We start from the raw sequence: 12,792 nt of genomic DNA, 5'->3' as shown, positions 1-12,792 counted from the left end.
GCCATCTCTCGGTGGAATTTAACTACTTAGCAGTCCATAGCAACACTCACTACACAACAGTTTAGGAACAGAAGGAAATAATGCAGTCTCCAGTAGTTCAGTGGTTACACATATAAGGAGGAAGTTTAGGGGAGAAAAGGAGGGCAAAACAAAATCAGAATAGTAGAGGTAGTTGGAAATGAATGCAGAAATAGGGACATATAGGACTAACCATTTTTTATGTTCTTTGTAAGGATTCAAAATATTTTGAGCAATCTTGTACCATGGCCTGATAAAACAAACTGTATCTTTGTCAATTTCTTTACTAGTTTGTTTTTATTTATCCCTGTCTGTTTTTATTTTTGTTTTTGAAATAGTGTCTGTACTGGCAGTGGAAGAATATGAAGAACTCCAGGAGAACTTTGAGTTGGAAAAGAATTTACGGAAAAAAGCGGAATCGTTTGCCCAAGAGGTGGGTAGATCAACAGAAATCCTGCAGATGAAAAAATTCCATTAAATATAGGTCTTGTAAAGTACAAAGAGGTGAGAACAGCGTTTTGATGGTTTTGTGGCTAAAGCAGATAGTTTGGAACCCAAACCTATTACAGACCATTTCTGTGACCTTGAGCAAGTCACTTAGCCTTTGTGCCTCTGTTTTCCTATCTGTAAAATGGGTCTAACAATACCTACTTCACAGGTATGTTTGAAGAGTAATTTAATAATGTTCATAAAACACTTTAGGATCATTGTCTGATAAGGGATATAGAAGTGCAAACTATAATACATTTTACTAATTTAATTTATTAATAGAAATGTAACATTTCCCTCTATTTTATTTCATTTTTTAAGTTTTGCTATTAAATTTGAGAGGGCTTGGACCGTCATAAAATGAGAATCTATATTCCCAAAAGATGGGCTTGATGTTGCAAAGAGGACTTTCTTTTTTCAGTCTGGTTTGGAGTGGGATACATTTACTCCCAAAATATGTTGAACCCAGCCAAAGAAGTATGAAAGCACGGTATTCAGAGATATGCAAATATGTCTGCAGTTTGGAGTATGTCTTCAGCGGAGACCCCGTGTTGGTGAAGAATTCAAATAAAATCATCTGCCCAGGGGAGAGGCATAAGCAGATTTCAGTGACATGAACATACCAAAAGGAAAATGAGCTTAGAGAGAACATCACAGAATATCTGTGATAACTGCCCCAATACCTTCTAGATGGTAATATTGTTCACCATGGGATTCCTGATAAACTTTATTGCAATATTGCCAAACCCAAACACTGAAAAATCATGCAACTGGCTTGAAACTCATGTGATTTTAAAAAATGGTGCTCCTCTTCATTGCTTCCTGGTTTTTGAGCCTTTAGGGTACATATGGGTTTATGTTCTCAAGCATTTTCTCCATAACTATGTGGGCTAAAAAGAAATTTTTAATAGAAGCTGAGATTCTCAAATAATTGTGACTCCAGAACACAGGGTTTGAAGGAGAACACCAAATATTGCAAGACTCACAGTAAAATAAGAGTTGGCAAAACTGCAGTGTTGTGAAGAGTAGAAGCATGTTATGTCGGATTTGAAATGTCTTGTAAATTTGGAACTCAAGCACCCAGGCACTTAACTCCCAATGATTTCAAAGCTGCAACAATTTACATCAATTGATTTCAATGGGACTGCTTCACTGAATAAGGAGTGCACATGTATTTAAGGCTTTGCAGGATTGGACCTTCTACATAGGCATGAATACCTCTGGTGCTGTTGAAAACTGCATCAAAAAAGACTAGTGGAGATAACAGAAATAGATACTTTGGTTATGTATATGTTGCCTCCCAAATATGTTGCCAATATTTGCTGTATTATTTCTACCAACTGCATCTGAGGAAGTGGACTGAAGTCCACAAAAGCTTATGCCTGCTGAAATTAAATTTGTTAGTCTTTAAAGTGCTACAGAACTCTCGTTGTTTTTGCTGTATACAGACTAACACGGCTACCCCTCTGGAACAGAGATAGAGATAGAGTAAGAGTAGGGTGAAGAAGGCCAGCGTTTGCCAGAGAAGATTCTGTAGTTGCTTTGGTTACTTGTGTCTTAATGGTGCTGTCAACTTGTTGTGGGTTATTTTTATGTGTTTATTTGTCAGGAATTGGTTGGTCTGGTTTTGGGTTTTTTTTTTTTTTCATATATTTATAATTAAAATAGTCAAATATAGGCATATACCATCCTCAGGTACGCAAACGATCAGCTGAACAAGCTCACGGCCCCTCTTGCATTCCTGTGCATCATATCAGCACTGAAAATACAAAAGTGAGAACAGGATGACAGTGAGCCACTTTAAAAAAAAAAAAAAAAGCCTTCATTAGACAGCTTGCAGTTTATCAAGTGCCATTGGTTATGAATTTTTCAGAGAACTACAGCCTGTTGCCAGGCACAATTTTAATGAAGATGTCAGCAAGAACAACATGCCGAACTAGATCTGCAACATATTGTTCTCCAGGAAAGATGTCTTATATTGTTACTGTCCTTAAAAAAACAAAACAAAAAACCCTCACAAAACAAACACAAAAATATTCTGCTCCCAATCCCAGAAACTGTGGAACAATGTTTCAACCACTCAAAGTAGTAAAGATAAAGTATGTTTGAGAGCAACAATAAGGACTTGTCTACATGGAGATGTTGTGCTCTGCAAGCTGGGCTGTGAAGCTACAGCACACTAGCTTGCCACGCGCTAGCTGGCCATGTGGTCCCTGTTACTGTGCGGTAAAAGTTCCACAGTGTGTTTGGTGTCCTGCTGTTTTGAAATAGGAAACAGCCTGGCTTTGCTGCACATGAAGGCCCCGATTTTTAAGTATACTTAGGCATTGCTGCGCTCACTTGTTGCAAGGCCTGCCTGACTTGAAAACTTAAATCGCTTTTTCAGAAAGGATTTAGGAGTTAGGAAACCAAATCCCATTGACAGTCTGGATCTATGTCTCTGTGTAGAGAGTCTTGAACCCATGGTCTTGATCCCCTCTGGTCTGTTCTGCTCACAGGCATGTTTTGTTCAGGTTCAGTTCAGATGCTAATTATTTTATGAATCAGTTTGTAACCAAAGCAGATTTAGGTTTATGTGATAAACAAGAGTGCACCCACCGGTAGGCATCTGCCATATGTTGAAAATGCTCTTGTACATGAAACAATGCCAACTAAAGTAAATTTCACAGCCTCCTCCAAATGACCAAGAATGATCAGTTTAAAAAAAAAATAAAAATAAAAATCATCCACTAAACAGAAGAAAAATCATCCTCTCTTATGTGGGTCTTAGGACACACCTTTCCAACCACAGAAGCCTAGAGAAAGAGATGGTCTTTGAAGCGTAGGCTATTTTGGACCAAGAAGGGGTGTGTTTTCTAAAGTCCAGGGGCTCTTGAACAACATCCTGCTCAGTAGATCCTCTTCTTTTAATATCAAAGGACCTGGACTTGAATACTTTCACTGGTCACAACTGCGGGAGGATGGCAAGGGGAGATGGGCAATCTCAGATCAGAGCCTCCCTGACCATTTACAACCAATTGAAGTCTACGGGACTCTTTCCATTGTGTTTTTTTGAAGTTTTTTGAATCAGGGCCTAATGGTCTCTTATAGATCAAAAACTATACCTGAAACTCCACTTCAGTGTGTTCAAAACCAAAGCAGTTACAGATGTGGAAACTGAGGTGAGTTATTGCCTGTATATATAATCAAAATATTTACCTCTAGATTGTGTTATCTTGCTCTAAATACTTTGTTCTTAGGAGACCTTAACTTACTCATCCCACTTACTATCCTCCTACAGGTGAATGGCAGCAATTTTTCTCCTTCTCTTAAAGGGATGTCTATATTGACGGCGGCACTGTTGGCGCCGCGGGATCGATTGAGCAGCACTGGAGACTTGCCAGTTGATCTGGAAGTCGATGCCATTAATCCATCCCCACAAAAAGATTAACGCTGCGTCCATGGGAGGGCATTTCCCGTCAGCGCAGTGTAGTGGGGATGCTGCGATAGGTAGACATTAGGAAGTCAACGGGAGATATGAAAGCTACTCTATGTAGCTTGCGTATCTTCTGTCGACTGCTGCCAAATTTTGCCTAAGTCTCCTGGCAGTATACAGTTGCTGCTGTTTTATTACCATTTTTCCGCATATTTGCCTGCCATTGTGTCCATATATATCCTGAAAACCAACATATAGGATTACTAAGTATCACTTAGAATACATACTATTGCTTCAGCATTCCCTTCTGAAGTACAGCACAGTTATTTGCTCTTGAATACTGGATGATGCAGAGATTGTTCCTTCTAAGGGACTTCTCTCTGTTGGTAAGCAATGTGTATCTACAGAGTTAGGATATTTGTCAAAATGGACAGGGACGCTGTCTGGCATTATGGGTCCAGAATTTTAAACTAAACGAATAAAAGCAAAACGAAAATATCTACAGAACTGAAATATTTTCATAATTAAAAAAATTATATGTGGGTTATTTTTATACCAATTCAAAGTTTGCCCTGTAAAGTTTGTTACCCAAACATAGCAGCACTGTGCCGGTGCACCAGAACATAAAAGTGAAAGTGACTGTGGAAACTGCCATAAAAGTGAAATTGGTTCCTTTTTTTACTTCACTAAATTCTGACAATGAAGAAAGACTAAACCAAGAAAACAAGTGACAGAAAGTAAATTATGTTTATAAATTCTTTTAGCTATTAAATGGGGGACTATAAGCTTAAAATCATTTCTTTATTCATTTTTAATCTATCTTTACAAATAAATGAGTTTCTTCTCTGATATCTTTCAGCTTTGTTTTGTTTTTTCAGTTTGATTTACGTTAAGCATTTGACAGTATAACCCACTGGTCAGTGTTTGTTGCATCCCCCACCTTTGTTGCCAATCCATAGAGGGTATGGGTCTGTTACAGCTTTCACGTGGAGAGCCTGGCTTTTTCGCTAAGTGCTATACTTAAGCTTTTCAGCTCTGGAGGTCCCTTGTTTAATCCCTGATGTACAAGCCAAGATATCAGCATTTAGTATGAAGTCCATTTCACTATTTCCCCTGTATATTCAGTTTCCCTTCTTTTTTAGTTTGGGTTTTTCATGAGCAGCAGGGGAGAGAAAAACATTTTCAAATATTGGAAAATGATTGTAAAATCAGCTTTTTCAGAGGGACTCAGGGACATTAGGAGTATTTGAAACTACTTTTAATAATTTTGACATTGATTTCAAGTAGGTGTCCCTTTAATAGTCTGAGGTGGTGTTAGATGCACAGACTCCAATGCTGCAGTCACATCCATGCAAGCAGATCCTTGCACTCATGTGAAGTTGCATTGATTTCAGTGGGGCTTCATGTGGGCCCAAGAATCTGCTCACACAGCTGACTGCAGGATTGGAGTCATAGAAAGAGAAATCTATTTAACAAAATATGATTTTTAACACATTGCTTGGATATGATTTTATAATTATTACATTATGTTATCTCCGGCATTTCCTGACATCACTGATTTTCACAACACCCTAGTATCCCAGGAACATCTTTTTGAACGTTTTGAATTGCTCTGATGTCTCATTTTGTCAATCAGGTGGTTTGTTTTCTTTATAATTGGAAAATATTTTTTCAAAATTTTTGCTAAACAGAGTAGAACTTGCTTTGAATATACCAGGGACATACAGGTCAGTGGAACGAGCATTCATTGTGATGAACAGAATTTGAAGTGAGTGTAGATGCTGTCAAAGCCATTCTTTTGCTCAAAGTGAATGTTAATGACACTTGTTCAGACCTTCATGATAAACTCATTCAGAACACTGTTACTGGAAATAAGCCACCATTCTGAATAATATGCATGTGTCATTGTTGAGCCAGGAGCTGGCCATAGCAATCCCAGCATGTATGCTTTTTCATAGTGCACGTCTGTCATTAGTATGACTATTTCATGAACCTAGAAAAATTGTCCCGGCTTTTTATTTTACCTTACATAGAGGGATCTTATTTATTTATTTATTTTAAGAAATTGACACCTGCAGCGCCTCTTAATTTCAATGGAACTATTCATATCCAGTAGATGGAGGACTGGGCCCACCCATTCAAATCAAACCCTTCCCTACATGGTTATGCATCTCCCAGGTGACGCCCTTAGGGTACCTTGCTACTGAGATAGTGGGAGTCAGGAAACCATGCAAGCAGATGGAATTGGGTGCGTTTATGTGTGATGCTCTTTGCACTCCCCTCCCTTTGTTATAAGTGATGAGGATCTGCCACTGAAGTGAAAGCAGTTCTGAGGGGAGTGCGTGTGCTAGGTGCAGGTGAGAGAGAGTGCGCACATGGGTGTGAGAGAACACTTGAAAATCAAAGCTTTTGATTAAAGCTGCACTAGATTTTTTTTTTTAATTATAGTCATTCTGCTGGCACCACCATAATATGTATTTAATTAATCAAAAATGATGTAACTTCAAACATTAGAATTCATTCTCTTTAGAGGTTCTAAAGAAACTGAGTAAATATTGTCAGCTGTGGTGAGGAAGGGGGGAGAAAAAGAAAGGGTTTGAAGTGAGTCATCCTTTTTGAACGCTACAGAAATCCGAATAAAAGAACTAAATAAATGGTGGGGGAGGAGGAGCAGGGAGGGATGGGGGAATGGAAAATCTGTATCCACCTGAATAAACCAGGTCTGTTAACCTAGGGATCTTGGCAAGCGTAATCAGAATGCTAGTGTCATGTTCTAAGAGACATTTTAAGATTCATCAGTTCTTTGTGAAATGATATACAAGAAAACAAAGGAACACGGGATCTTGAAGGCTACAGCAATAATATAGAGGCTAGACTTGAGAAGCAGTATTCCACAAAGGACAGTAAACTATGTTAGACACCATGAACACAAATGAAAAGGAAGATATGATAGTGGTGGACAGGGGGCAAAAAAAGAAGAGCTAAGGATCTTAATGCTGCAGTTACGTATGCTTTAATAAAATATTTAATATAAAAGATTGATTGAGCATGCCTTGTCAGTGATATTGTAAAATACTTGTAGACATTTTCTTAGCATCTCTCGTTGCCTTCTACACAATACCTGTACCAGAAATTACTTAAGAATCCTTGCTGAGAAATGAGGCAGTATGTTCCTCCAAGTTAGCGTACAAGGCTGTTGTTTCATGCTGCCTGTGTCTGAGAAAAATGAAAAACAAGTGGAGAGTTGCTGGGCGGATTTGTTAGGGCTGCTCTTACTTTGGATATTGGTATAGTCTCTGCCCAAACACATCACTCAGTGAAGGAAACAGGCTTCTGTAAGTGTTCACAGTGAGCTAAGAATGGTTTGCATTCAGCTGGTATATTTTAAGAGGCCAACCCAGGATATATCCAGGGGTAAATTCACATTTTATAGGCCTCCTTTTAATATAGGTTTAAAAAAACCCTGTAACATGCCCTGCCTGCCCCTTGCTTTAATTTTTCTCTCGATGCCTGACAATTACAGATGCATTTTAAAAGTGTGTATACACAGTACAATGTGTCGATATTTATGCATCAACTGTACAGTACATTGTCTGTATTTAACTTTATTACGTTCAGGATGCCCCTACTCATTATGGGGCTCTGTAAAAGTGCTTGGTTGACATTTTATTTAATCCAGGATTGAACCTTTCTATATGAAAAGATCAAATGCTGTTATTATTTTGTGAATCTTAAGAAGGACTGTTATAATTGCTACAAGTGAGGATGACCTATCCCCCTCATGAGATTGCATGCAATTGATTCAGAGATCTCAGTGTGTTGCATTAGTGAGGAGCTGCGCAAGAACTCTTGTTTGGATCCATTAATAGCATTTGAGTCATTTATAATGACCCTGAGGCATGTCTGTGTGTGGCAAGTGGATACCACAAGACCTGCGCTCCTGGGAAGACTTTTCTGATATGCATAGCTATGTCTAGGTATTACCAAGGACGGTTTTTAACAAATGCTGGTATGTAATAATTAGGCTTGGCAGAATTCAGCTTTATTTTTTTGATTGATAATATCTGTTTATTTTTAAGAATTTTTTAAAACTTTTATCTATTTAAATTTTCGCAGTTGCAGGAAATTGGGGGGGTTAGACAAGATTTATTTAATGACAGTAGATAAGACCCAAAAAGTTAAAACTTTATAACTGTTAAAACAAATTGTCAACATCTCATGTCAAACTTTAATAGTTTTTCAAATAGCATTTTTCTTTGTTTGCCTGTCTGTAAATTTTGATGATCATCCAAGGAAATATTTTTGTCGGTTTGTGTGTATATGATGAAGTCATCATTTATCGACATTTACCAATAATCTAATCCTTCCAAGCCTGGTAACAATAATTAACTCACTATTAAATAGAAAGTCTAGCTCAAAGCCCTTGTTGGGGTTGACCCTAGCTACCTGAGAGGTCACCTATTCTTCAGTGATCCTGGTCTCCCATGGTGGCTACTTTCTACTGAGGCAATGGAACTGTGAGGCTGGTGAGCACAGGAGACAGAATTTTCACATCAGTGGAACTCCACGTGTGCTTAAACTTAAGCATGCGTTTAAGTGTTTTCCTGGATTGAGGCCTGCAAGCAGAACCCAATTAATTTAGCGTTCCCGGAATAGTACTTCACACATGCTCTCCCACTTAATCACAAAGGTTCCGTGGCACATGCTGTGCTAACATGGTTGCTTGAGGTGCAGTGTTGGGGCTGAGAGGAGAGCTTTGAGATAGGTCAATGTCCAAACTGCTGGTTAATTTCTTACTGCTTTAATTAAATATTCTTTCTAAATGCTTCCATTTAAAAATGCTACATGACTTGCTGCTGTGATATTTTTATGCAGTATAGTGGATAAAGTAGTACAGATGTTCTTGCCCTTGTCTACAGCTGAACTGTTAAAAAGCACTATGTCGTAAATATTCTCTCTGATTGGGAAACATTGGACTAAATCTATAGTCTTTTACATCAGTGTAAATCCAGACAAACATCACTGTCTGTAATGCCACTTAATGCCCTTTCTGCACCCCAAGATTATGGTAAAGAGTAATTAAGTGTTCCCGCTCCATGAAGGTGATCTTCAGTTCCTTTTTAGGATCTAGAGTGAGTGGATCAAGCAGTAGGGCTGAGAGTTTTAAACCAGAGCCAATCAGTAATTTGGCAGGGAATTGGAATCTTGCTTCCCACGGGACTACCAAAATAGTGATACAGCATGGAATGTGCAAGCTGTAATTCAGTCTGTAGTGAAGGGAGTCAAATAATTGTCTAATTTTTCCACTGTATGCTCACTTTATTGGAACAATTGGAAAATAGCTTCATTCACTCAGTGCCAGTATTGAATATTCTGATTATTTATACATGTGTATGGAAACATATGTCTTTAAAGTGTTTTCTTTATTTTTCTGAGCTGCAGGGTGGGGGGTTAGGGAGCTAATTTTGAAAGCATCCAAATTGGACTCTGGATATTACCTACATGAAGAACAAAGTCCTTAGGGTTACATTTTAACTCTTCTAACCAGGAAGAATTCCCTGTTCAAATTTGGCATAAACATAAAAATCAAGTGCACAGGATGCAGTTTGTGTAAGGGTCAGAGGATTGGGAGTTGACACCTGCCAGGAAATCCTGATCCCATTGAAATCTCTGGCAAAATCCCATTGACTTCAGTGGGTGCAGGTTTCATCCATTGATTCTTGTCCCAGCTCTGCCACTGAGTCGGTGCATGAGCTTGGCCAAGTTGCAGACTTTCTGTCCCGCAGATTCTTTATCTATAAAATAGAAATGACACTTTATGTCCTCTGTAAAACACTTTGAGATCTTTGGTTGAAGTGCCCTTTATCAAACTACTGTTCTCTGTGAGCCTTCTTTAGCTGTAGTAGTTTCAGTAGATTCCCCTAGCACTGGCTTATACTTCTAGTATTGATTGGGATGTTCTGCAGATAATAGTCTACCAGGTGGTAAAGTCAGAACTAATCCATCAGCTGGTTAAATTCCACCACAGATCAAATAATCCTTTCAAGTAGTTTTTTTGCTCTGTCAACAATCACTTTGTTGGATATTTTGGTGCTGCATGCAGGTTTCTGTGCTGCTGCAATGTGTTTTAATTAGTGGGTCCTGGGAACTTAGTTTTTATATATAATAAAAAAGAATGTCTCTTATTTAGTGAAGATGAACTGACCTCCCAAGTGACGGTTTTATTCCCTCACTCATTCTCCTTCACTCAATGTTTCCTGTCCTGTCTTCTCTTGTTCCCTTAATTTAGGGCCTGAACCTGCAAATACTTATGCATAGGTATAATATTTTGTCGGTGGGACTACTCATGTGCATAAATTATTTGCATGCATGATTACAGGATCAGGCTCATAGATAGTAAGCTTTTTTCTTTTCCTTTCTTTTTTTTCCCCTCCTTGCTTAGAAATCCCACTTTATCTATATTGTAAATAGCATGCACATTATCTATGATGCTGTGAACGTAATAAAGTAGAGATAGTCGAAAAACCCAGGCAGTTTTCTGTGAAACTTTTTGAACAAAAAGTTTTCACTCAACATTTTTTTTTGTCTCTGATTTTCACAGAAAAACCTTGAAATAAAATGAATGGAAATTTTCTCCATTTTTTTTTTTTTTTTTTTTTTGAAATCTAACGAGTAGCTAAATTGCAATGTCTAATGTTTCCTTTTGCCACTCAGTAGGTTTTCAAAAGTTGAGGTAGTTTGGAAAAGTTAGAGTACAAAAAGGGAACCAAATTATAGCCACCATTCAGTCTGTTAGATTTATTGGCAGAAAAAGGGGACGTAAGGACAGAAATCTGGGATTTTTGAAATTTCAAAATTTTTTCCGGTTTTGAAAACAAAATGTTCAATTCTGAAGTAAAAATTTTTCATTTTTCTTCGAAACTTATCAGGAAAATTTGCAAAAAATTGAATTTTTTCACATGAAAACACTGAGTTTTTTGACAAAATCCCATTTTTCAGCAAGAAAATGATTTGACTGAAAAACTGGTGTGCTCTACTAGTAACATATTGTAAGCATCTTAATTTGGGTTGCTAAACATTTTTCTACAACACAATTACAGATAAGCTGTTATGCTGTTTTCTCATATTCTTTCTTTTCAGAGATGACTTGAATTTCACTGGGCATAACTACTCTGTGTGCCTGAGTGACTATTGTTTATCAATTGAATTATTGGTTTCAGGACTCCATGTACCAAATTTGTCTCTGGTGTAACTTTTTAGAGATTCTTCTCTACCTTGCTTCTCCTGCAATCAATTTACAACAGCGCAAAGTGAGCGTAAAAAATGCTACCATTGTGATTTTGTGGCATTCTGCATGCATTCCACACTTCATTTGAGGAACCAGTCCAGCACCCTTTAACGACAGTGGAAAGACTCCCTTAGATGTCAGTGGAGCTGGATAAGATCCTAAAGCATAACTCAAAGTACAGGGCAATGAAAAGTCAGGGATGAATTGGATTCCATGACTGTACTTATACTATGCTAAATTTCTGTCAGGGAAGAATTGAGTCATTTTGGTTATGTAGTTTCTGAGTAAAGGATGCTCTGTCCTTCTAATAAATCAAGCTTGTAATTCTTACTGGAAATGTAGATCACAGTTTAAGGCTGTGACTTTCTCTCCATTAATAACCTTTGTCGCCATAGGTTTATAGATGAATTATAAAATGGTAATATAGGCTGAAAGTGGCCATAAAATATTCCAATCTAGAAGCAGTTTTTAAATGTATGTGTTTGCAATGCTGCTCACCCTAGTATAACTGAAAAATGAAGCCCTGCTAATTATTAGCCCACCATATAGCCTAATAGTTCTTGTATTATGCAAACCAAAACAACATGATGGCACAGAAATTAAACCTTTTTAAAGTGGCTTCTGCTCATGCACAATAACTGCTTGCTGGATTTTCAATTTGGCTTTTTGGAGGTAGTTAAAGAAGTTTTCAATCTGCTTCTAATTTAGTACTTGCAGTAAACTGCAGACAGCATCAGTTATAGGCACAAATGAAAGCATTCAGGCAACTAGCTACCAACAGAGCCTGGGTGTGTAAATGTGGGTGTGAAATATAAGCAGTTTTTGTAATATGTCCTTTATTTTCCATATGTGACCCAGAATGCCACCTCAGTGAAGTCAGTAGGGATCTGTGTGGATGGATCACTGGGTCCATACAGACCCTCACTGAAGTCATTGGGGTGCCAGGTTGGAAACCATTGTCACATCTATGCCAAATATGCCTTCAGGTACATAATGAGAATCTGTAAACATTAAATATGTCTTTACCTGACTCCATTGTCTTGCTGTCCCAGGCAGACAATAGATTTTATACTGTGCTGAGGAGCGCTCTAGAAATACATGTAAGTAGTTAAATTACTCTTCAAAGATGGATTTTCTAGAAGATGAGATAAAACACATAAAACAAGTGTGTGTATATAATATAATATGGTCTACCAACTAATCTTGCCAGACTTTCAAAATTTAGAAAGGGCAGCCAGCTTTAGCTCTGAATTTCTTCTCTGCTTTTGATCAGTTTGTGGCACAGTTTTAATATTGTTTAATGGGTCTTTTAACATATTTGTAGGACAGTATGGCCCCTGATCATCTTTCAGTGTGCAGAAGTGAGGGGCCTAAGTCATACCCTAGTTAGAAATACAGCCATCTGCCCATCTTAGTGTTTTGTATAGCACCCATCACTATAGTAAATAAGTACTTCACAGGACAACTAGTTCTATGTACTGAGGTTTCTAGAGAAAATCTCTGATTCGTTTGTTGCACTGTACTCTCTGCTTTCTTTTTCTCTGCAAGGAAGGTGAAGAGGGCAGGGGTTTGAATTGAAAGT

The 12,792-nt window shown here is 37.9% G+C and overlaps 1 protein-coding gene across 1 annotated transcript in view; it reads left to right on the top strand.

Annotated features, from left to right (window-relative positions):
- The window catches only part of SHTN1 (shootin 1), a 95,920-nt gene that overhangs the window by 46,308 nt on the left and 36,820 nt on the right, over positions 1-12,792 (top strand). The window contains exon 8 of the mRNA XM_067561296.1: positions 357-451. Within this exon, the coding sequence (XP_067417397.1) occupies positions 357-451 (95 nt within the window). The remainder of the gene's footprint in view (positions 1-356; positions 452-12,792) is intronic.

This window comes from Emydura macquarii, unplaced genomic scaffold, assembly GCF_026122565.2.
Source record: "Emydura macquarii macquarii isolate MOO-44397 ecotype Brisbane River unplaced genomic scaffold, CSIRO-AGI_Emac_v2 contig_2372, whole genome shotgun sequence".
Classification (NCBI taxonomy): Eukaryota; Metazoa; Chordata; order Testudines; family Chelidae; genus Emydura; species Emydura macquarii.
Note: the sequence above shows the minus strand (reverse complement) of the source record. Positions and strands in the feature narration are given on the sequence as shown.